Source organism: Vulpes vulpes, chromosome 1 (assembly GCF_048418805.1).
Source record: "Vulpes vulpes isolate BD-2025 chromosome 1, VulVul3, whole genome shotgun sequence".
In the NCBI taxonomy this organism is placed as follows: domain Eukaryota; kingdom Metazoa; phylum Chordata; class Mammalia; order Carnivora; family Canidae; genus Vulpes; species Vulpes vulpes.
In genome coordinates, this window is record NC_132780.1 from 160,439,290 (window position 1) to 160,462,370 (window position 23,081).

Consider the following 23,081-nt stretch of genomic DNA (forward strand, 5'->3'; position numbering starts at 1 on the left):
CAGCAGAAGAAAAAGTGGTAGGCATGGAAAAATTTCTTTTGGTATCCTTTTCCCTCCAAGTGCCAAAATGACCTTAATGTGACCATCAAAGCCTGCACCTTATTTATGCATACGTATATCCTGACTTAAATGTTCTCAGTGATACACACACACATACACAATTTAAGTGATCAAGAGGACAGAAGGTAAAGTATAATGTTAGTAAAAATTACTATTGAACTTCTTTTGCTGTTTCAGACCCAGAAAATTTCCAATTACACATAATATTTAAAAATACTGGGTAGTACATAAAAGTCTAGATATAACTTCTTAAGTAGCCAGTTTCCAGAATCATTAAACAATATGTGATTAGATACTTCTTATTAGCATAATAAACATAGTTTAGACAGCACATACTGAATACATAAATGAATGGAATGAGAGGGTGTTGGCAGCAGTGGAAAATAATGATGAATTTTACAGGATTAAGCCAACTGACATTTTATGAAGATTTCCATTTCCTGCCTTAGATTTTATCTAAACTGACAAAAACAAACACACATTTAGATTTCTCAGATTTCTCTTGGGATGTTCTCTGGGGTAGAATATCTGGAAAGAATTTCTGACAAATCAATCTGTCAAGTGTCAAACATTCATATTTATGTGGGAATTTGCCAGGATGTACAAAAATGTGTGCTAGTCTTTTCTCCTTACATAAAATAAAAATGTAGGTAAAATTAGTGCTTACAAAACGCAGTGCTCAATTGCACAAAGTAAGTTGTAATATTTAGCAAAAGATTAAAGATTAATTGGAAAAAAAATTATACATTCTCAAATTTTGACATTGGTTCCAGCAATATATCTGCACTAACAGTAGAACATGTTTTACTCAATCATCTTTGTCCTGTATTAATTAAAGTCCTGGTCTTAAGGGCCCAACAATTGTCTCGATGTAACAGAAACACCATGAGAGCCAGCCCTTCAGGAATCCCCTTCTCCTACCCACCCTCTGCTGAGCCAGAATCAGCAACTATTCCATAAATTGGCTTTTGTTTTATTAAAATTATTTGAAAGTAACAGTGCCAGAAGCATGGAACTCTTGCAGAATTCCAAGCATATGAATTTTTAAAAAATATATTACATGAAGTCTGTCTTTTATTCAACTTATTTTTTTCTCTTCCCCATAATCACCGAGTTGGGCCCAGATTTTTTTTGCCTTTCCTAGGAGGTACAACATTAAAAGATTAAATAAAATAACAGAAACATGGACCATCTCTTTTATAAACGTAACTTTTAAAAGAGAAAACACTGCCTTACATATGGTTAGAAAAGGGATGAGTAACTATTTAGGGACAGAGCAGGAGAGAATAAGAATTACTTCAACCACCATGTATTTAATTAGCTTTCAAAGGACGCTAAGGGCAACCCCGTCTTTGGACAAATACTCCATTAAGTGAATGTTTACCTTAGGAAAGCCAGGTTACAGGAATATTGATTCCACAGGAAAAGTGCTGAAAAACTTGGGGGGTAATTACTACTCAGCAGAACAATGGCTGTCATACAGTCAGGATTTTCTCTCTGAAAAACAACAGTTAACACTGTGGTTGTATTTTTTCTGATGTATTGCTTGGAAACATTATCAGAAAAGCGTACACTATTTGTTCATTAAGCTAACTTAAAACCTGATGTGTCATTCTATCGACTGTTACTGTTTCTTGAAAACTTGCTCTTGTTTATAGATTTTTTTGACTATATGTTTAGAAATATTCCAAGTAGTTTAGAAATATTCCAAGTAGATTCAGCCTTGCAAATTTAGAATTGTAAATTTAATCAGTAACTTCTAGGTATACGCAGGAACATATTGCATGAGACAGTAATGTAATTTGTGAGAAATGTCTACACACAAGCTTTCATATACCTTTATTCTGTCTTTAGAATTTGGAATGATGGGAGATCATACAATTAAAAGTCAGCGACCTCGATCTGTTCATGAAAAAAGGGTCCCTCAGGAGCAAGCTGATGCTGCTAAATTTATGGCACAAACTGGTAATACGTTAGTTACATTTTTCTATTTATTGTTGTTAATTTAATGAAACCACTGCATGTTTTCATAATCTTTTGCTGCACATTTGTCAGTTTTTGGAGCTGATATTTTTTTGAGCCATTTTTTTTTTCTGTCACCAGTTAAAGTCCATAAATGAAGTAGCTTTGAGTTGAAAAGTGCACAAAAAAATGTGTAAGATTTATTTTGCTTTCAGTATGGGACATTAAGGATTTACCTATTATTATTTACTCATATCAATTAACTGCTTGAACTGTATCATTACACTTTTAAAGTTAACAGAGTTATTCCATCAATAATTGGCTATTACAGGACATTTTAGAATTAGAATTTTAAATAGGTCTTTAAATGATGAAAATTAACTTAGCAATAAGATGTCGAACATTTTTTTTCAAATGTCATACATCATATAAATATTAAATGTTAAAATGTATGGAAATTAGAAACATTTTTCAGAATTTATTTTTTTTTATTTGAAAAGAGAGTTATGCTCAATAAGCTAAATAATAAAAAAAAATGGTCAGTGTTTATTAGTAAGCTATAATGCATTCCAAACAATTAAATATCAACAAAAATCACTTTCTGGTTTGTAAAATTTTTAATCCTAAACTAATTAGATTACTTTCAAATACCTCCCTCAAAAAATTTATTTGTTTATATACATATAGTACAATTAATTGCATTCATATGTTGGTTCATCATAATAAATGGGCTATAGTTCCATCTGTTTACATTGCATGGAGTACATTTTAGATGAAAATGTATTTAAACTGTGTTATGAACATTTTCAGAAAATTGCAAACTAACAGTTTTATCTATGTCTTTATAAAGTTTGATATATTCCAGTCTGGATTATCTGTTTTACCATTAATAATGAAGTGTCAAGTACTTGATCAGCTTTTTGACATGACATTGACTGATTTTGGTGAAATTCTCTTGAATGAATATTTCCTTTAGTTTATATTTTCTTAGGATATTTATTCTGAACCTTAGATTTGAATCTACAACTTAAAAATGCAAATATTCTTAATGGATTGTGCTCTTGGTAATGGGTGAGTAGTAGAGTTTAACACATTAGCTGTAAGTAGGTCAAAGAATGCTTGTAAAAGGAAGGATGCTTACAATAAATTCTACATTAAGGACACATTTTTAGCTTTTTAAATATATATGTTGCAACCAGACCCTAAAACTGAAGAAAACTTGCTTATCTGGATTGCTTTTTGTGCAACTTCTTATTTAATAAAGGTGATATATTTTTACTATTTGCTTGAGCAGGTCCAAAAGTGCATTGCCAGGGTCAAGTACATTTTCAAATTGTTAAATGTATTTTTCTCCTTGCACAGAGCAAAAGGTCCCAACCACTGACCAGAAATTGGGAAATATTTGACTCTAAAGAGAGGCATAGGGCATGGGCTGATGACTCAGCCTCCTTTGGGTGTCATCTCACAGGGGCATTTCTGCAAGATCAGAGATGTTCTTCCTTTTTGTAAAAGAGATGTCAGTCATTGGGTTACTGAAACTTCTTAAAAGTGGGGTCTCTGGGAGTGAAATGGTGAGCTATAGTTTTAAGTTCCCAATATTGTAGTAAAGTTAGTTGATGCATAAATATTATAAAAATTGGCCAAGAGACTTTATATAAATTCACCTTTTATATTTGCCTATGACATAAACTAAGAGAATTCAGTTTTAAGCCAAAACCTTTTTTACAAATTCAAATCACAAGGAACATTATGTTTTCTTAGTGAGAAATTACTAATTTCTGTTTTCATTTACTAGTTCTTTTTCAAGCATTGTTTTGTATCTAAAATATGATACATGAGGGCAGCCCCAGTGGTGCAGCGGTTTAGCGCCGCCTGCAGCCTACAGCCTGGGGTTTGATCCTGGGGACCCTGAATCGAGTCCCACGTCAGGCTCCCTGCATGGAGCCTGCATCTCCCTCTGCCTGTGCCTCTGCCCCCCCCCCCCATCTCTGTGTCTCTATGAATAAATAAATAAAATCTCTAAAAAAAAATAAAATAAAATATGTTACATGATTTGAAGAGTAGATTAGACACTTATTAAATAGATCCATGAGGAGCATTAAAAGCATTTCTGTATATTGTTAACAATAATTCAGAGAAGGCAATGAAAACTTAAATTCTGAAAACATTGATTGGCTGCTTGAATTGATGCACAATAAATATTTATTATTTTATTTTAAAGCACAAACAGTATAGGTAAATGTATACTACTTATTTTTAATTTAAATCACTACAATACTGATAAAAGACTGGAAAACTGCATTATTTTAAATAGTTTTTAAAATGTCATTTGATATGAAACAATTATAAAGTTAGAAAGAGAGAGGCTGTTTTTCCCTTCAATATTTTCTGAGATTATACTCCCTGTAGGTGTGAAGGTAGGTAGTCTGATTGAATACATCTAAGTGTCACACAACCAAATCTTACAAAAATTAGGGTTTACTTATAAAACTTTTCTATTGGTCTTTCAAACCAGGAAATTTGTGTTACATATAAACAATGATAAACATTTGTTAACATAGTTTGAGAATGATGAAAAATACAATAGAGGTAAAACTGAATGATGAAAGACATTATTATTATGTATTTTATATTAGTCATGGGAGAAAACAAAGTAAAAGCTATAAGCCTTTATAATTAAGAATTACTTCTCAAAATGATAACCTGGCTTCTTCAACCAATATGATCAGTACCCTGTATCTGAAAAGTAAGCTTCGATAGAGCAATAACAGGAGTGGAAATTGTTTTTAAAAGAGTAACATTTGGTAAAGTAATATTACTTTATCAAAATAACTTGATCATTTTGGTCAGTCCAGTAATTGAGATAGACTAGTTTAAATATAAGTGATCAGTGCTCCAAAAGCACAATTTATATTTATGGTAAGGAGAAATAAAACGAAGTGATAAGATACAGATATTCAATATAGGCATCTAAATTAAATACCAGAAGATGGCTTAAGACAATTTAATTGCACTTACTGGTGCTTTTTAACATCGTACTCATCAAAAGCTCTTACAAGCATGTTTTAAAAGTGGCCCTGTATTCCAGCAGAGAAAAGTGTCTCTATTAATAATGTATAGAATGTTACCTAAAACAGAAATACAAAAATTAAAGTATGTTTCTAATTTAATGATTTTAACATACTAGCAAAACATACTAGCATTTGATAATAATATTTTGTCTATAATTTAAAATCCACTTTTATCTATGATCTGCTTTGTTCCTCACACATGCAGTTTAAGGTGGATGTATTACCCATTTTATTGAAAGCTTCAGAGAAATAAAGTGACTTTCTCAAGGTCACAGAACTAGTTTTCAGGAGCTTCCTGTCAAACACAGGTCTTCTGACTTTGATTGCAGTGTTTTTTTCAGTCCCCTTTCATGGTTTGTGTCAGGATAAAGAGCCCTAATAGCGCCTTAGATACTGAAGCCATCTCCATGCTGTTTAATGTGCTTTTCTGTTACAAGTTAAGGAACCAGAGAAGTTTGTGCTATCTTCAAAGACACACATATTAAAAATAGTATATTTTGTATCAAACTTCACTATTTTAATGTCAGCAAGTTTAAAAATATATATATATGTATGTATATATATATATATCTTTCTCATAAAGTATATGAGCTGTTTCTCACAGTCATCCAAAGTGGTTGACTAGAATAGTCTTTTCAGAATGAAGTGGCAGCATGGAAATCATAACTCTTTAGTGGAAATGTCACTGGAAACTATACCATTGGAGATATAATGAGGTCATTTTGATAGGTAGGCTGGTATTTGAGTGGCAAAATTTGATTCGTAATTTGAAAGCCAATATATATTTTACTCATTTATTTATTTATTTTGTTTCTGATCAACAAAATGAACCATAAATTTGAGTAAGTGAAGAAGGCCAATTCTGAGCACTAATTACCAATCTCTTATGATCTACGCATCACTGCTTAGCCTGTTCAACATCATTATGGTATACATTCAGGAGCAACCCAGATTTTTAAATATTTGTACAGAAATATATTTTAAAATAGATATTGATCCTGATGCATTGCTCAGTTTGATTAAAACATTTTTACTGCCAGCATAACAATGCAAGGGTAAGAGGGCTGCTTTTGTGGAAAAATGTAACTAATATTATTCATAATCTTTATCATTTTACTTTTGGAATTCATATTGTTCAGGTTTTCTTGCTGTTAATTAATAAGATACAGCCATAATATTTCTACATTACTTACTCTCATCACAACACAGGTTGAAATACCGAAAAAAAAGCTTTGCATTATATTTTTCTGAATTTTACACTTAAATTTTTCATCCCTAAATATATATTCATATATACATATATGTGTGGATATATGTTTTAACCATTAACATATTATTGGGTTCTAGAATAATCATTTTTAATGTTTAGAGTATTCTTTAACATAATCGAAAAAATTATGAGGCTTGCTTTTAAATATTATTCAGATGATCATCCAATAACATTTTTATGAAGTAGTTAAATATAAATTGGTGAAGGGAAAAAAAAGACTTAAATAATCAAGGGTAATCTATAGAGTACTTTCAGGACTAACACTGATCCAACGCTGAAAAAAAGTCCTATTTAATGAAATGCATCGTCCCAGTTACCACTGTCTGTGCCCTTATGATATATAGCTAGTCATAAATGCCTTTAATCTATGCCTCTGGGTACATAATGCAGACCAATTTAAGCACAAATCTTTACAATGGTGCTACCCAAATTATGGTTGGTGGACCGATGCTTATCTGCAAACTAGTTTTTAATGGGCCCCTGAGGAGATAAGAAGCTTATACCAGAATGTAAATTCAACTACTTTATCAAGCACATGTTTTATTTCAGCTGACTTTTTTGTTTGTTTGTTTGTTTGGAAAAAAGAAATTCTCAGTGCAGAATTTCAATTCAGCAAGTTGAGTTACATTCTGGTTCATCCTCCTTCTGTCCTGGAGTACCAGTCTAAAGACCAGCTGCGTTGAGTAGCACTGCAAGTAATTTCCAAGTCATTTACTAACCTTTCAAAAAAAAAAAAAAAAAGGATGGACAAATAGATTATCATATTCTTTTTTAAAAATTCTTTTCCAAAGGCAAATTCTAAACAGAACTTGTAAACTATAAATTGTTCCTTGGTTTATATAATCGGTGACACAAAATATTCAGAATTACTTCACCTGCAAACCTTTCTCACAACTAAATAATTTAAATTCTTCCTGCTGGCAGGTAAATGCCCCAATTTTGTATTTGGGGAAAAGCAACTGCAAGTTTTCAAATCAGTGTTAAAAATCTATCCTGAACATGTTATCAGAATAGAATCAGAAGCCCATTGTGATGGTCTTAGAAATTCTTGACTTTAAGTCTTTTTGGGACATGACTTACATAATAATAGAAACTAGACATAATTTTAGTGGGATGCTTACTCTAAGAAAATTAATGAATTCAGACATCCATTGGCTTTTTAGGGCCCTATTTTGAATAAATTAATAGAAATCATAGGAGAAATCTTCCTTCATTTTAATAAAACTCACTCCTCTACACTAGATCATGAGGAGAATTGTGAGCAGAAGGTTTTTAAACAAATTATCACAAAATAAATAGCTGTCATAGGATAGAAAAGTAAGAATTGCTCTAGGAATAAACTATAAATAAGAGTCAGTATTTAACACAATAAAAATTAGATATGCCCAAACTACCAGGGCTCCACCTCATCCAGCATTAGAAAAGAGGCTACCCAAAAAGGGTTAGGGGGAAATATATACATCAATATACCCCTGCTAAGGAAAGCCAGAGTAAGTTTAGCAATACATTTTACTTCCTCTCCCATCCAAAGGACAAAGCCTTAGATTGGCTCTAAGAGAATCCTTTCAGCAATCATTGTTTTTGAAAAATGCTAACTGGTCCCTTCGTAGTATCGGTAGCACAGTGTCTTTGTGAAGAGTAGTTTTGCTAACAAGGTTATAACAAACTTGGACCTTGCATCAGTGTAATATGTATCTCTCTTTACATGTATTTTCTCTGAAATGTTTCCTTGTACCTTTTGATGTAGTGTCACATTTTTACATTTAAATTATTCTTGCATGTCATAATGTCAGCTTGGTATGATGCTTAGTAGATGAATATTCAAAACAGTATTTCATGTTTATTTGTTGTCTTGCACACAGGTGAATCTGGTGTGGAAGAGTGGTCCCAGTGGAGCACATGCTCAGTTACTTGTGGTCAAGGGTCGCAGGTGCGAACCAGAACTTGTGTATCACCTTACGGGACACACTGCAGCGGCCCATTAAGAGAATCAAGGGTTTGCAATAACACTGCCCTCTGTCCAGGTAGTGTTAGCAGCAACTACAACTGTGGATGTTATTGAATTGTGTCATGCTACGCATTTGGAAAGATTTGTTATTTTCATATGAACTGGGTATAGACTTTTTAATTAGAGTGGATAAGTTTAATTCTTATTCAACTGTAAAATTTTGTTATATATGTAATTATTTCTGCTTTCAGAGCAGTCAGGAAACTACATAAGTGACTCCCACTCCACTGTAACTATATGCTTGAAATTTCTGTATCTGTTTCTAATAATACTTGAGATTATAATAACTTTCCTTATTCCAGGTGGTAAAAACGTCCAGTTGAATGTTTGAGGCATTGTAGGCATACTGGAAATGTCATTGTTTTAGGCAGTGGTTGATACAATCTTTAAAGCAGTCAGCTGTTTAGGAAAACATCACTTATTTGGCTCTATCAGAGAAAGTAATTCCCTTGACCCAAAGGACATTCTGTTAATTTATTTCATTCTAGTGACTGTCCTCATCTGAGCCATCCACTGCATTGTAAACCTTATAGCCATTATGGAGGGGCGGGGGGGGGGGGGGTTCCTCAATGTTAAATGGAGCACATCACAGTAACTTGTCCACATAGGGTAAGATTTTCCATGTTACATCAACATTTTGTTCTCATTTGAGGACTACGTGCATATTACAAGCATTCCTCCTTCTTAAATTACTGACTTTCATGTAAAAATAAGTACTAAAAGGAATTTGGGCTTTCTTTCAAGAATTCCAAAGCACATGATATTATGAATCCCCAGGTTTATATTTTTATTCAACTATTTGGTGAATGGGTGATGCAAATTTATTGACCATTGCAGCTGACACTGAATTTGCATTCACAGCCTTTCCAGTAGCCTCCAAAAGGTGTGGGCATAAAGAGAGGGACCAGCACTGCAGCAGCTTTTCATCTGTTAAATTGTGTGTAAAAGTTTCTGATGAGTTCCATTTCCAGAGACGGCTGATTTTGCAGTTGCTAAAAGCAAGAGTAGAGAGTGGGTGGCATGGGGGAAAGACAGGGATAATCCCAATTTCCTAGCAGAATGAACAAGGGCAACCCATTACAAGACAGTCTGGAGGAGTTGTTTTTTAATGGGTACAGGGTTTTGATTTGCAAAATGAGTAAGTTCTGGAGACTGTTTTACAACAATGGGAATATATTTAACACTGCTGAATTGTACACTTAAAAATAGTCTAGATGATAAATTTTCTGTTATGTATTTTTTTGTCACAATAAAAGAAAAGACAATCTGGAAGAAACAAAAGAGAAAGGAAGTGGTGGGCAGAATGTGGAGGAGAGCTGATGCATGAGATGGGAAATCCCTTTATAATGGAATGAGGAGATTCAAAACCGCAGATGAAGGAAGAAGTAAAAGCTAAACAGGGCAGGAAACTATGAGGAAGGCAAGACAGAATTACCAGGAAGCAGCAATAATTTCCACTGAAAGCAAGAAAAATCAATGAGAGTCAGTGGGAATTAAACTAGATGAGAAGGAACATCAAGTGAAAAAAAAAATCAGAGGGAAAAAGTGCTTATGGAGGTCATGGATGGGGAGAACAATGAAAAGACACAAAACCAAAGGTCAGAGAACAAACAGATTCTAGGTCTGTTTGGCAAGAGAAGGAAAATGACCTGGGGGCTTCCAGAATTATCAAATTTCTAAATTTTATACCTTAAAGGACCCCATGAGTAAATGCTTATGGATTTTCAGCTGGGTGTGGGTAGAGTACCTTTGTCTCATACTTAAAGCTGGCTCCTATTTACAGGACTTATGTTAAAGGTTGCAGGATCAAGCTTCCTATCCTGGGCAATGAGAAAAGTGTCAATAGAGAATTAAGCTGTGCTTGATATATACATTTATCTTGTCAGCATCCTTTTGAAAAGTCAAATTCCCTTCAACATACAAGGGGGTAGAGTCTAATGGCAAATGGGTCCCCAAGTGGAAATCTGAGAGTGTTAAAGTGTTCACAATTCTCCATACAGTGCTTACTTTCCAACCACTTGTCATGCACATTCATATGGTTGACATATGGAAACCTCCATCTTTCTGCCAGAGACTGCTGATTAATCCCTTCACTGGGCAAAGAGAGCATCTGTAGTGGGACCAGAGTGCTTTCCCTTTCACTCTGTGTCTGACGTTTAGAAAACTGAATTATATTCTGATTGTACAGTTTTTCCTAATTTCTTAACCTCCTACCATTTACTGAAGAAATACATACTAATCATTAGTTACCCTTCACCTGCATATACTATAGATTTTTCTTTCTAAATTTGGTTAAATAGTACTGACAATAAGAAAAATGTATCTTTTAATCATTGTGATAGTTCAGATGTTGAATTTAAGAGAATGGAAAGTTTCATTGATTTCTTTAATTTTCTAAAACTGAGCACTAATTTAGCAACTTCGTTATTTTAAAAATATAGAATAAGTATTTCACTATGGGAAATTGGGATATCTTTTAGATGGTTATTATATTTGTTATGAAATATGTTGTGTTCAATATTTTGTTCAGTTACTTGCCATGCTAGTAAATGTGCACTTTTTTTATATAATATATCATGAAAACAAAAACCGAAAGTAAATTTAAAAACTTAAATAGTACCTAAACGATGGAAGTATCTTTCTAAAATAATAGTTTAAATTCCCAAAAGAAAATTAGTTCAGGAATCAATAACCTAGTTGTTACACTGTGGATATTCAAGTGTTTGGCATTTAATTAATGAGAATGACACAAGGACAAAATGAATGTTAAAGCCACTTTCCATAAAATATGTTAATAATAGAATTTGAGCTTGTATTTATTTGCATTGCTAAAGCCTAATCCATAGTGTTATAAATTAGTCCCCTTTCACCCATATTATTCTAATTTCAAAGAAGAGTTTTCTTAATTAAATTGCAGTATAATGTGTTACTTCTAATATGGATCCTAAGGCACCCAGCCTTTTTGCACATTGTTGCTTTGACATTATAGGCTCTTCAAAAGTTCTTATTACTCAGCACAAAAATTTCTCTGGACGTTTCTAAATGTCCCCTGTGGGGCAAAATTACCCCTGGTTGAGAACCACTGGTCTACTCAATATATCTTCTAATCCTTTAGAAGTTTATTTGGACTGAGGAATGGTTTCAATTTTTTTTTTTTTTTTGTAAATGTCACAGTATCCACATCTATATATTTCTTAAGGAAAAACTTTTCACTTAAAGGAATTACTTTATATGTATCAATGTAAATTATAAGTTAATTTGTATGCTTATTTCAAAATCTGGTAGTAATATAATTTATATATCGTATATTCCTCATTTCACCTCTAGGTAGCACAGAGTAGGGATGCGATAATATAGCTAGTGTCTAAGTAAAGAAGAAAACTATAAATATGGATTAATCTAAGTTTCTTGATTTTATTAAGCATATTATCCAAATGAATAGATTATTTATAGATTTTCATACTTTACTGGAAGGTAAAAGAATTTATATAATAATTTGCTCTAATATAAAAAAATCTTTATTCCTTAACATAAATATTATGAATAGCATCTATAAAATAATGATATGCATTATAATTTCTGGCTAATTCAATAGTATCTAAAATAAAAAATATATTAATTTTTTTTCCTTTTCAAAAAAAATATTTTTTGATTTTTTTAAAAATGTTGTGGAGGAGCCATGAAGTTTCACCATGGGACAATAAAGATTCTTAAACAGTAGGAAATAACATACTTTTCAAAGGATTCCAGCTTCATGATTTAACTAAACCATCAAGATTAATCAACATTTCTTTGAGGTTAATAGAGAAAAATCTTCCAATTTAGCACTTTTTTTTTCAGGCTTTGTTCAAGGAATACAGGGCAGTGTGATTTGATTGAGGAGAAAATTAACAGGATCAACAATATGAATACAATATGGTCTGTTAACATTTAAAACACTTCTATTATATAGATAATAGGGGTAGAAAGGATTATTTTTAAATTGAGAAATCTTGGTAATTAAAAGTAACAAACAATTAATTAAAGATATATGTTTTATATGACAAAATACATTCACATATAATATTTTAAAAATATTTTGCTATCGTTGATCATATATAAACTATATATAAATATATGTATATGTGCATTTTTTTCCTTAGAGTTAAATACAGATTCATTATTTATTCTTATGACAATGGATACAAAGTGCTTTGGTTTTCCAAACTTAAATGAGAAAAATGTAAATATATTTCTTTCACTCTCTTACTTTTTTCTATGTAATATTTAAAAAATATATTTTCCAGCAAATTTCTCAGAAACTTGAAGAATTTTTCACTACTACACAAATTTGGCTTTTTCAACATTGCAATATATTTTCATAACCAGTTGGGGCAACTCAATAGTATAAATCGAAGAATTAAGGTATTATGTATGTGTTTTTAAAGTAATAACTTGGTTAGTATATATATGTGAAATATTCTAGATATACTATATTTACTCGCATAATTCCTCTGACACTTTATATTGATTCTGCTTACCGCACCGATGTTGAGAGAAAGTGAATTTTTTTTCATCACTCATTATAAATTTCTACTTCCCCTCCTAATTCTAGTTGGTGTCATATCAAACTTATGTTTATGAACTCCTAAGAGCATACTAAGACCAGAGGCTCAACATCAAGACAGGAGCTTTTGAACCAAAGAGCACATTTTCCCCAGCTTCTTTTTATTTGTATTACCCACAGAGTGCTATTCCTTACTATCCTAAATATTAAAAATTGGGATGAAATTGGTGATTTGATCATGACAAAGAAGGGTCTAAACTTAGAACTCTAATGGACTTCTTGCAAAAGATGTTAATATGTATTCACAGTGACTATTATGGAGGAACACAAATTATGTTAATATTTCTTACTAATTTGAATTCATTGTAATGGCATAATTGAAGTATTGATGTATGTATACTTATGTTAGGAATAGTCCTAATTAGATCATTTGCTTTCTCTAGAAATTTTTGTTTATTAGCAGGATTTCCAGTGTATCAAGTTATTGCAAAAAGGAAGAAATCTTCATATTTGCCAGTCAATTTAAAAGAGGGCAAAGACAAGAATCTTATGCGAGCAGATACAGTTTTTGAAATTTCCCTCTTATTCAAAGACAGTGACTTTAAATACTCACGTTTTTTAAAATGGAAAAAATACATTTATTTTCTAAAATATGAAGCTAATAAGCTATTTAAAATATGTATCATTAACTTTCAGATTTTTTTTTTCATTTTTGACACCATCAGTCATGAATCCTGAAATTTTGTAGTTGTTGGAAGAATTAAGTTGGCCCTTTTATACTTATATGCAAATATAACTCTGGAAGATCATATCTGTTATAAGAAATTTAGTTTTCTACACTACATACTTATATACTTATAAACTATAAGTTTATATTACTTTTATTTAAAAATAATTCATGACCATGAAAGAGAGAGGTGCATTTACATTAAAAAAGAAAATATTTAAATTTATGACATAAATAACTGTTCAAGTACAGAAATAAAGTACATGCCATTTTGCATTATTTTAATGAATTTTCAAATTAACTTTTGCGGGGTTTTGGCATTAAGAATGTTAACTGAGCTTTTAGAATATCTTCATACTTATCTACTTGATGATTTTTTTTCTTTCATAATTAAGAAAAAAATCTTGGACTTTATCTCTCTGCTTTTGTTGTTGAAGCTTCTTTGCTTTATTACAGTACATGGAGTATGGGAGGAGTGGTCACCATGGAGTTTATGTTCATTTACATGTGGTCGAGGCCAAAGAACAAGAACAAGGTCGTGCACACCTCCTCAGTATGGAGGAAGGCCGTGTGAAGGACCTGAAACACATCATAAGCCTTGTAATATTGCTCTGTGCCCAGGTGAGCATATTCTGTATTTGGCACTTTGTATTTGTGTACTTTGTATGTAGCCCCTAGTGTACATAGAAAATATTACAACTTTTATTCCATCACATTGGAAAATGTGTCCTTTGGTTACTGTTTCTTGCCTGAAACTGAGTTCTTTCCTTGATTCTGTCATATGCAATGTCATATGCATAATTCCTTGACTGAGTACCAAAGCTCACCTTTCTTCAATTTCTATAAATATTTATATTAATTCTGTCCATTCAGATTTTATTTATACTCAGCTTTTCCCTCCTGGAAAACTTATAAGGAGTCCTATAGGCTTAAGACTGACTATTGCCGTGATACTATAACTGGAGAGACGGTTTTAAAGGCAGTCCTTCCCATGTCATTGTTTTGTAATCATTCAGTTAAGGAGTAGGGATTCATCACTGACCATGTGTGAAAATGATAGTATTTGTTAGGAAAGCAGACTTTATAGATTCACTGCTAGCTTACAAATGACATATAACTCCATGTGATTATGAAGACTGTATAGTCTGTTCATAGAGTATATTTGTCATCCTAAATTTTAGTTCCCTTAAAATGTTTCAATGCTCTTTTACCTGTACTTAATAATTTCACCCATTTTTCAGAGAGAAGTCCTTATAATGCTGTTATTTAGGTTGTTGAAACATTCAAACAAAAAACAAATGCCTAAAAAATGAAAAAGATCGTTCTGCAATTCAAGGGGCTTACAACTTATGAGAGAAAATACACACATAGAAATGATAGAATCTCCCAGGAACTAGCCAATACATATTTTAGAAGAAGAGAGACATGAGTGGCAAATGGCAAAAGCTCTAATGGCAAAGACCAATATAAATAACCATTTATCTACTCCTTGGGAGACTTTTTCATTGGCCATTCTGCATGCAAGCAACATAGCTGAGATCCTGGGAATGTGCTCCAAACATATTATCCAGCTCACCTTCCATCCCATTTGTACTCTCAATTCCCCAAGGTAATATCCTGTAGTGAGGATATCCTGTAATGAGGCAGTGATACAGTTCCTCTGGAAATTTTAACTATCTAAAACATCTTGAGACTGTGAAACTCCCCCAAAATGTACATAAGCAACAGTCATCTCACAAGCTTGTTCCCTTTTACTTTAGAGAAAGACAACTAGGTTCCTATATCAGGAATATCCATTTAAATATGTAGTAGTTATATTTACTCCTAGAACTTAATGAGTTCTATAAATTATGAATATAACTTGTACAATTCAATATTAATGTAATTATGAATATTAGGGAGTCAAAATTATGATTCCTTATTTGCAAATCACTCCTAGAAAATCCGTTTATGAAATCAGTTATGTTCTGTTATTTCTCTCTATAAACATACAGACTAGTACATAGACATGCACACACACACACATAAATGCTCTTTTTTCCAAAGATTTGAGCAAGCTTATACAAATTTTAGAATTTTTTTTTACTGCTGAGCTGTGACACTTACAGAGAGTCAAATATAGTTCATTCTTATTTGTCCATGGAGTGTGAAAAAATACATAATATGGGGAAATTAAAAGTGATAACTAACTATAGAATTTCTTTTAATATATTAGTTTTTATTACTTCTTTTACCTTGGTTAATCCCCATCAGTATAAAGATAAAAATGGCACTGATCAGCTAAAATGTTATCAACCATTTTTCTCATAGTCTACTTTTCATGAACTTTCGAAGAGTAAAGTGCTTGGAGGTCAAGAAATTGGAATGCTAAATTATTAGAATTCATATAAGAAAACTCATTTTTCTAATTTGACGTAATTTTTTATCACTGAAATGTTAACCACATTGTTTTAAAGCTAGTTTTGTTTTAAAGTATTATACTGTCACTGGAATCACTTTAAGACCATTAGAATTTTGTCTTTCTTTTGTGTAGGTCTTTAAATTTGGGAAATTATGTTTATATTATTTGTAGCTGGCCTAGCTCATATTCTCCCATGGATCTATATTGGGTACTTTATAAATTTATTATGTGTTGTTTCTATTATTTCCATTCTTGAATTTACTTATATCATAAAAAATGTAAAACTCTTACCATATTGTATCCCAATTTCTTTTCTATTTCAAAGGGAATTCAAATAGCTATGTTTTTTTAAAAAAATATTTTATATTTAACCAAACATATTGACATTATGCTTTTGAAATATGTAATATTTATTCAGTGTAAACATTTGGAATTCTTAAAACTAACTGTCTCATAGCTAAATTCAGGTGCCTTCACTGTATATAAAAGCATCATCATATGTCAGCAAGATGTAAGGCACTACTGAGAAGACTATGGAGTCCCTGATCTCAAGAAATTTGTGATCTCTTCAAAGGATTCAGACATAAGCACATGAAAAGTTAAATGCAGCTCTGATAAACACATATAAAGATTCCACTTCAGTGGAGAAAGGGGATAATTTGATAACTCAGAGATTTCAGCCTACATTTCTTGTAGACATCCAACCTGAGATCCTGGAGACATCTTAAGGTATAAAACTGTGATAGGCAGTATATCATTAATAAATAAAACAGGCCAAGACCTATACACTTGATTCCCTTTGGCTAGGGAATTGCCAAAGAACCAGAGAACAGAGGAAACAATTGAAACAGAACAATTGAAACAACAAATTGGGTACCAACTCACCAACTCTGCAAGACCTGACCATGTGGCTTGTGGTAAAGGGCAATGATATTTTAGCGTGGGATCACGTCAGAATGGCATTCCAGCATCATGCTTTAAAGAAATACATATTATTACCATAATGAAGTGGATGCTATGTAGGGCCGATGTGTATTGTCCATATCAAACAATGAAATATGTTTTATTTATGCAAATTTTGACATCAACTTTAAGGTAGATGACATCCTGTTTTCATCAGCTACTTTCCTTAGTCAATGTCCAACTTTCTCCCACTTCTTTTGAGGTGAGGGAAACCTATCTGCCTGGGATCCAAATAAGTAGAGAGGAAAAAAAGGAAAGGGTTTCTATGGTATTTTCTAGTATGAATTATCAGTTATTAATGTGTACCATGTCCAAGAACAGATACCATTGTTGATGGAGGGAGGTGGGTGAGAGATAAAAGAGAACAACAAAAAGTATTTACTATGACTCATTCCTTGACTATAAACATAATGTTATCCCATGTTCCTCCCTTTCTTATCTGTACTAATAGTTAAATGTGATATTATGGAAGGGTATGTGTATGTATGTGTGTGTCCAATGGTCTTTGTGGTCTGTTTTTATCTCACAAAATGTATAATTTCTGGCAGTCCATATTTTCTCTTTTCTCTGAATTTTCATTTCAATCCCTAATCAAACATCAAATTCATAGTAATATAAATTAGTATATATGAGGAAATTTTCTTTCACTGCCTGTTTATCTCTCTGTGCAACTTTGTACTGGTAGCATCCAATACATTACTATTGAATGGATTTTCTTGTTGGACATATCCAAATTTTTAGTTATCATCCCCTCCAAAAATTACAGAACATTTTCTGGGTATGTATTTAATAAAACATTGATGTAATGTGGCAGAATTTGGACTTTCACAAGAGAACACTTACTTAAATTTAAGTGTCATCTTTTAATATCTGTGTTAATCCTCTGATTCTTAATCTCTTCATCTATAAAATGGGGACGATAGCATACCCATTTTACAGAACTTGTGAGATGCTGTAAGAATCTGAACAGCAAATCGTATATAAGTATCAGTATTATTATTGTGTCGGTACCCTATAGTCAAATACCATCTGGATGACACTTGTACTTAGGCAAGTTGGACTCACTACGCTTGGCATTGAGGGAAAATGAACATAGGGAATGGGGGAGCATCTCATTAAGAGGGTGTTAGAAAGATTTATTAAGAGTTTGGTCTTGCTTGGGGTGATTTTAAGGAGGGTTTTAGGAAGTGGGACTTTGTTCTGGATTTAAGAATGTCTGAAAAAAAAAAGAATGTCTGGATGGGGGAAAAATCTGTTATTAGGTATCTTAATGAATTATCTGGGAGGAGGGAAAACTTGCTTTAATTCGTGAAGAAGTGGCAGTCACTCATATTAGCTGAGAGAAGATAATGTTTGGAACCCTGTGGGTTGAGCTGTGACCTTGTTTCATTTCATCTCACTTTATCAGGGTCTCAGAGTGACCTTGTCTGCTGTTAATGTTCTCTGTGATGGTTTTAGATCCAACAGGAGATAACACAGCCTCGCTATGAGCACCAAGCAAGCAGCTAACAACATTGAGTCTAGCTGTAAGTGTCAGACCAGTTCCTGGATGTCACTTTGATAGTGATTCCTCCTCTAGGGTGATTTAATCACGTTACCTGCTTTTGTTTTAATGTTTTTGATTTTTATTAATATTATTATATGGAGATAGAAAAGTGTTAGAGATAATGGAATGCTTACATTTTCCTAGGGAGACCCTCTTAAAATTATATAGATGTGTATCCCCAAAATAAAATTGATATAGCCTTTTCCAAAATTAAATACTTTAGGGAAAATAAAATCTCAAAATCTTAGTTCAAGGCCTCAAGGTTTATAGTAATTTTCTTTGTAGTGTGTTACTTTTCTTCCCCCTCTAGTTGAAAGATGGAAGGAACCAGTGATTCAAATTTGGTCCTCTTTGTTTCAGTTTTGACAGTTCTTATTCTGATATAATTTGTGTAGTAAAGTACAAATAATATAGAATATAGGGATCAGTAATAATTGAATAACAGATTGAAGGCTGAAAGAAATGAAAAAATTATTGACAAATTAGTTTTCATTTATAGGCTGAAAGAAGTAGAAATGAATTTAATTAAATGATTCAGTGGCAAACACAGTGGTCTGGAATTCACAAGACATGGATTAATGTTCAGTCTCAGTCTTTAATTATAAATATTTACTTAAGCAACATATTCATCTTCTCTGTACCTCAATTTTCTCATTTGTAAAATGGAGCCAGAATTCATTACCCTGCTATATCAGAGGATTGTTACATGATTAAAAATAGGTGACTGATTCTTGAAAGGTATAAAACCACATAAAGTGGAGGATGTTTATCTTGATTTTCATGATAATATTACTTGAACAGTAAAAGATTTGGAGAAAATAGGTAAAATTAATTCAGGATATTATGATAGTTTTTGAGCTCTGTTTCTTATGGACAACCTTAATCATAGACTCAAAGAGATTTGTAGAAGAGGCTTTAAATTTTTCCCTTCTACCCTTCAAAGACTTCTATCTAGTTGAAGAACCAAAAACTCAAAGTTTTATTACAAGTGCACAGTGGTCCAATAGTGAAATTGAGGCCTAAAGAAATAACCCAGGCAGGCAGTTTTGATACCTTTAGACAGACAATGAATCTGTAAGGAATTAGCAGAACATAGAAAAGTTAATTTTAGGAGCTTCAATTAATAAGGAATTCTAAACAGAATTTGGGCCAAGGTAGTGAATTAGAAAAAGTAACAAGAGTTATTTACATAGTCTTCTAGGCTCTAAAGTTCCTATCCCTGGTGATAAGGAGGTCTCTTTACCCCCTAGCACAAGGAGCATACCTTGCACATGGGAGATTTGCTTCTCACTTTCTGGATACAAAGGACAGGGGCATAGTATTATTTTTGCATTGGCTGTTTCTTAAGTAATCTTTATTTAAAATAATCAACAGATCAGAGTGGTGCATTTGTGAGTGGCCTGACTTTGGCCCATACAGATTACTTCTACATCGTTTATACACTAGGGAGAAGTACATATATAAGGGCTTATGCCAGTCTGTGGGGCTGAGCTGTGCCACACTGTTGAGTCCTGCATTTGAGAAATGTGTTCCTGTGAATCCAGAACCTTGAGAGAGATCCTGTCAGGTTGTATTTTTTCAGGTAGATTCATAGTCTCTTACAAAACCTAAGAAGAATGAAAGAATAACCCAAAGATGGGCCTCAGGAACACAGCTGGACCCAAACCCCTTGTTATCCAAAGTAAGAGGCTTCAGTCTCCTGTGGACCTAAAATTTGATTCCTCAGCAAGTAGGAGGGGGTGATGTCCCCACTGTCCCTCTGCGGGAACGCTTCCTATGAGGACCATGAACAGGAAGATGCTAAACATTTGCCTGACCTTGGTTCAAAAGTCTCTGGTTGTCTCTGCATGAGAATGTTAGAATTTGAAACTCAAATACTGCCTCATTAACCTGTTCTTTAATTAATTTGCATTTTGTCTTCTTAACCTTCTGGTCTATTGTACTAATGGTCTAATGTCACTTTGTGTCATTTCAGATTTTTAGCATTGTTCTGGTGATCTTTCAGTGTTTAGTTTATATGATTTTTTAAAAATTGTATCTTTATTAATCCTGGCTTGCTTTCTTTTACTATTTGATATTTTTTTCTCTAGCAAATTTTGTCTTAACTTACTTTCCAACTATTTATTCTTCTTAGCCTTATCACAATGACTTGCTTCTATTTTAAATTCTAATTTTTTAAATGATATTTCATTTTGATTTTTCCCCTTTCGTGATTTATTTTAAAATGACAAATGCCCGTCTTGGCATATGCCCAAAGCCAAGAGGTTGACTTTTGACATTTCAGTGTTAATACCATCATGAGATCTTTCCAGTTCCCTGAGTAACTCTCAACTCAGTAAAAATTTGAGCTTTCCAAATTTGCCACCACTAAATCAGATAGCCTCCATACCACAGGACAGAACTCTTCTCCTCAAACCCTCCACCCGCCACTGGTAGCTTTATCAGTCAGCAATAATCAACCCAAAAGAGTTGCCAAAATGATAGTTTTATTATCCAAAATATTCATGGCTTTATCTTGTGGCTATTGTTCTCCATCCTATTCTGTATTGTCATCAGTTACTGCTAAAGATGTGAAAATTGACTGAAACACAATATTTTCATTAAAACATATTTGAATTTAATTAGGCCTCTGTACATGGAAGACAGGTGAACACAATTGTAACTCTATATATGGCAGGAGAAAGTTCATATAACAAAGTAAACCCCAGGAATCTAGCAATTTAGCCTTTACAATTTTAATTATTCTGGATCCAGAAAATCTAGTAATGTGTCACATTGCTGAAGTGAAACTTTAACTGTCCCCAGGGTTACATTGTGGTATAAGGAGACACATTACGTGATGGTAAGACGGGCTGGTCTCTCAGCATTCTCCTGGCTTCAAAACACAGCCTTATTATTCTCTATTCTTAGTCACCTTTGTAGGATGGTTCATAAAGTAATAGACATTTGGAGTTTCTAAATTGAAAAATGACACTATAAAAAATCCAACTGGAAATTCTTATGATGGAAACAAAAAGAAATTGAAAAAGTCTAAGAAGGTGTTAACCTAGGTGCACATTATAGAAGAAATTATGTACTTTAACGCAATATTAACAAGCAGTGTTCCAGAAAAGGGGGTGAAAAAAGGAAAAGAAAAGAGGGATGATTGCATTTCAGATACATTTGGGAGGTATAGTTTCAAACGAAGTTAATTTAATGTAGGACTTCTAGCATTATGATCATGTCATCACAAATTCAATGTGTTCAAAATAGACATTTTGATTTCAGGGCTATAAAATCCCTGACCTATTTGAATCCAATTCTAGCCCAGTTCAGTAAAAAGGTCCACCATTTACCTGTTTTAGTAAGCCAGAAACCTAAAAGTTAACCTTGATTCTCTGGTTTTCCATACCTCTCTACCAACCTATCAGCTCTATGTTTGGAAAATAACACAAATTCAACCCTTCTTTCTATGTCGATTGATGATACCGTAATCTAAGCCACTATGACCTTTGTCTGGGCTACCATATAGTCCCCTAACAAGTCCTGGCCTTTTCTCTTTTTTGGAAGACTCAAAACTTTCTTGACCTGAGGACAGCTCTTGTGTGAAGATTTTTCAGATCTTCACACTTCTGGCTCCTGTTAGTGACTCGGGACTCGGCTCTCATGTGTTTTTTCCGGAGAGCCGTGGATGAGCATACCCTATCACATTGCTCTCTTTAATTACATTGTCTTTTTAACAGTTCTGGCAGAAACTCTCCTGTTCATTCATTTATTTACTTGTTTACCATCTGTCTCCACCACCCCCTCAGAGTATATGTTCCATGAGAACAGAGCTTGGCGAGTCTTTATCACCACAGTTGTCCCAGAGTCTAGTAGAGTCACAGTGTAGCTTCTTTGTCATTCTTTACCTACAAGTGCATTAGAAGAGGTTCGGAGTGTTTCCATTTTCCCAAATTATTGGTAATGCTTTTCTGACCAAATAACAAAAGGTTAATTATCTTCAATAGGAACACAGTTTTAGAAAGAAAGCTTTGAAGTATTTTCAAATTTTTTGATTTGCAATGATTCTGGGGTGTATCTCTTACATATGATGGAAATCTGTAGTATACAGGGATGGGTAGATGGTAGGGAGGAGGGTTGATTTTCTCTGTTGTCTCCATACTCAGCCAAGTGAAGAGCAAACCTGAATGCAAGGGCTGAAGGATTCCCAGTTAAGCATCCAATAAACAAACAAAAAAAGCAGTCTCTTTATTCCTCGTAGTACTTAGATAAGTGGTTATAAAAATTTATATTAAGCAGATCATGTGATGAATAGTTTTTATTTTTAAATATCTCATCATTTATACCTGAAATATAATGCATATGTTCTTCTTGGAAATGCTTAATTTATAACATTCCATCGATTCACTAGCCTTCTCTTGTTTGTCTGGCAAATGGACTACATAGCCAATAAGAATTGTATCAAATACTTTTAATAAAGGAAATGCTAAAATTACATGAATGGGATGATTAAATTGACATTTTGTGATTTTTTAATCTCACAAA

General features: G+C 32.9%; 1 protein-coding gene across 8 annotated transcripts in view; it reads left to right on the plus strand.

The window, feature by feature from the left end:
• Positions 1-23,081, plus strand: part of ADGRB3 (adhesion G protein-coupled receptor B3) — a 707,424-nt gene that overhangs the window by 272,741 nt on the left and 411,602 nt on the right. For all 8 annotated transcript variants that reach the window (XM_025991123.2, XM_072735057.1, XM_025991125.2 and 5 more), the window contains 3 exons: positions 1,915-2,025; positions 8,226-8,387; positions 14,101-14,265. In XM_025991123.2, coding sequence (XP_025846908.1) covers positions 1,915-2,025; positions 8,226-8,387; positions 14,101-14,265 — 438 coding nt within the window. The remainder of the gene's footprint in view (positions 1-1,914; positions 2,026-8,225; positions 8,388-14,100; positions 14,266-23,081) is intronic.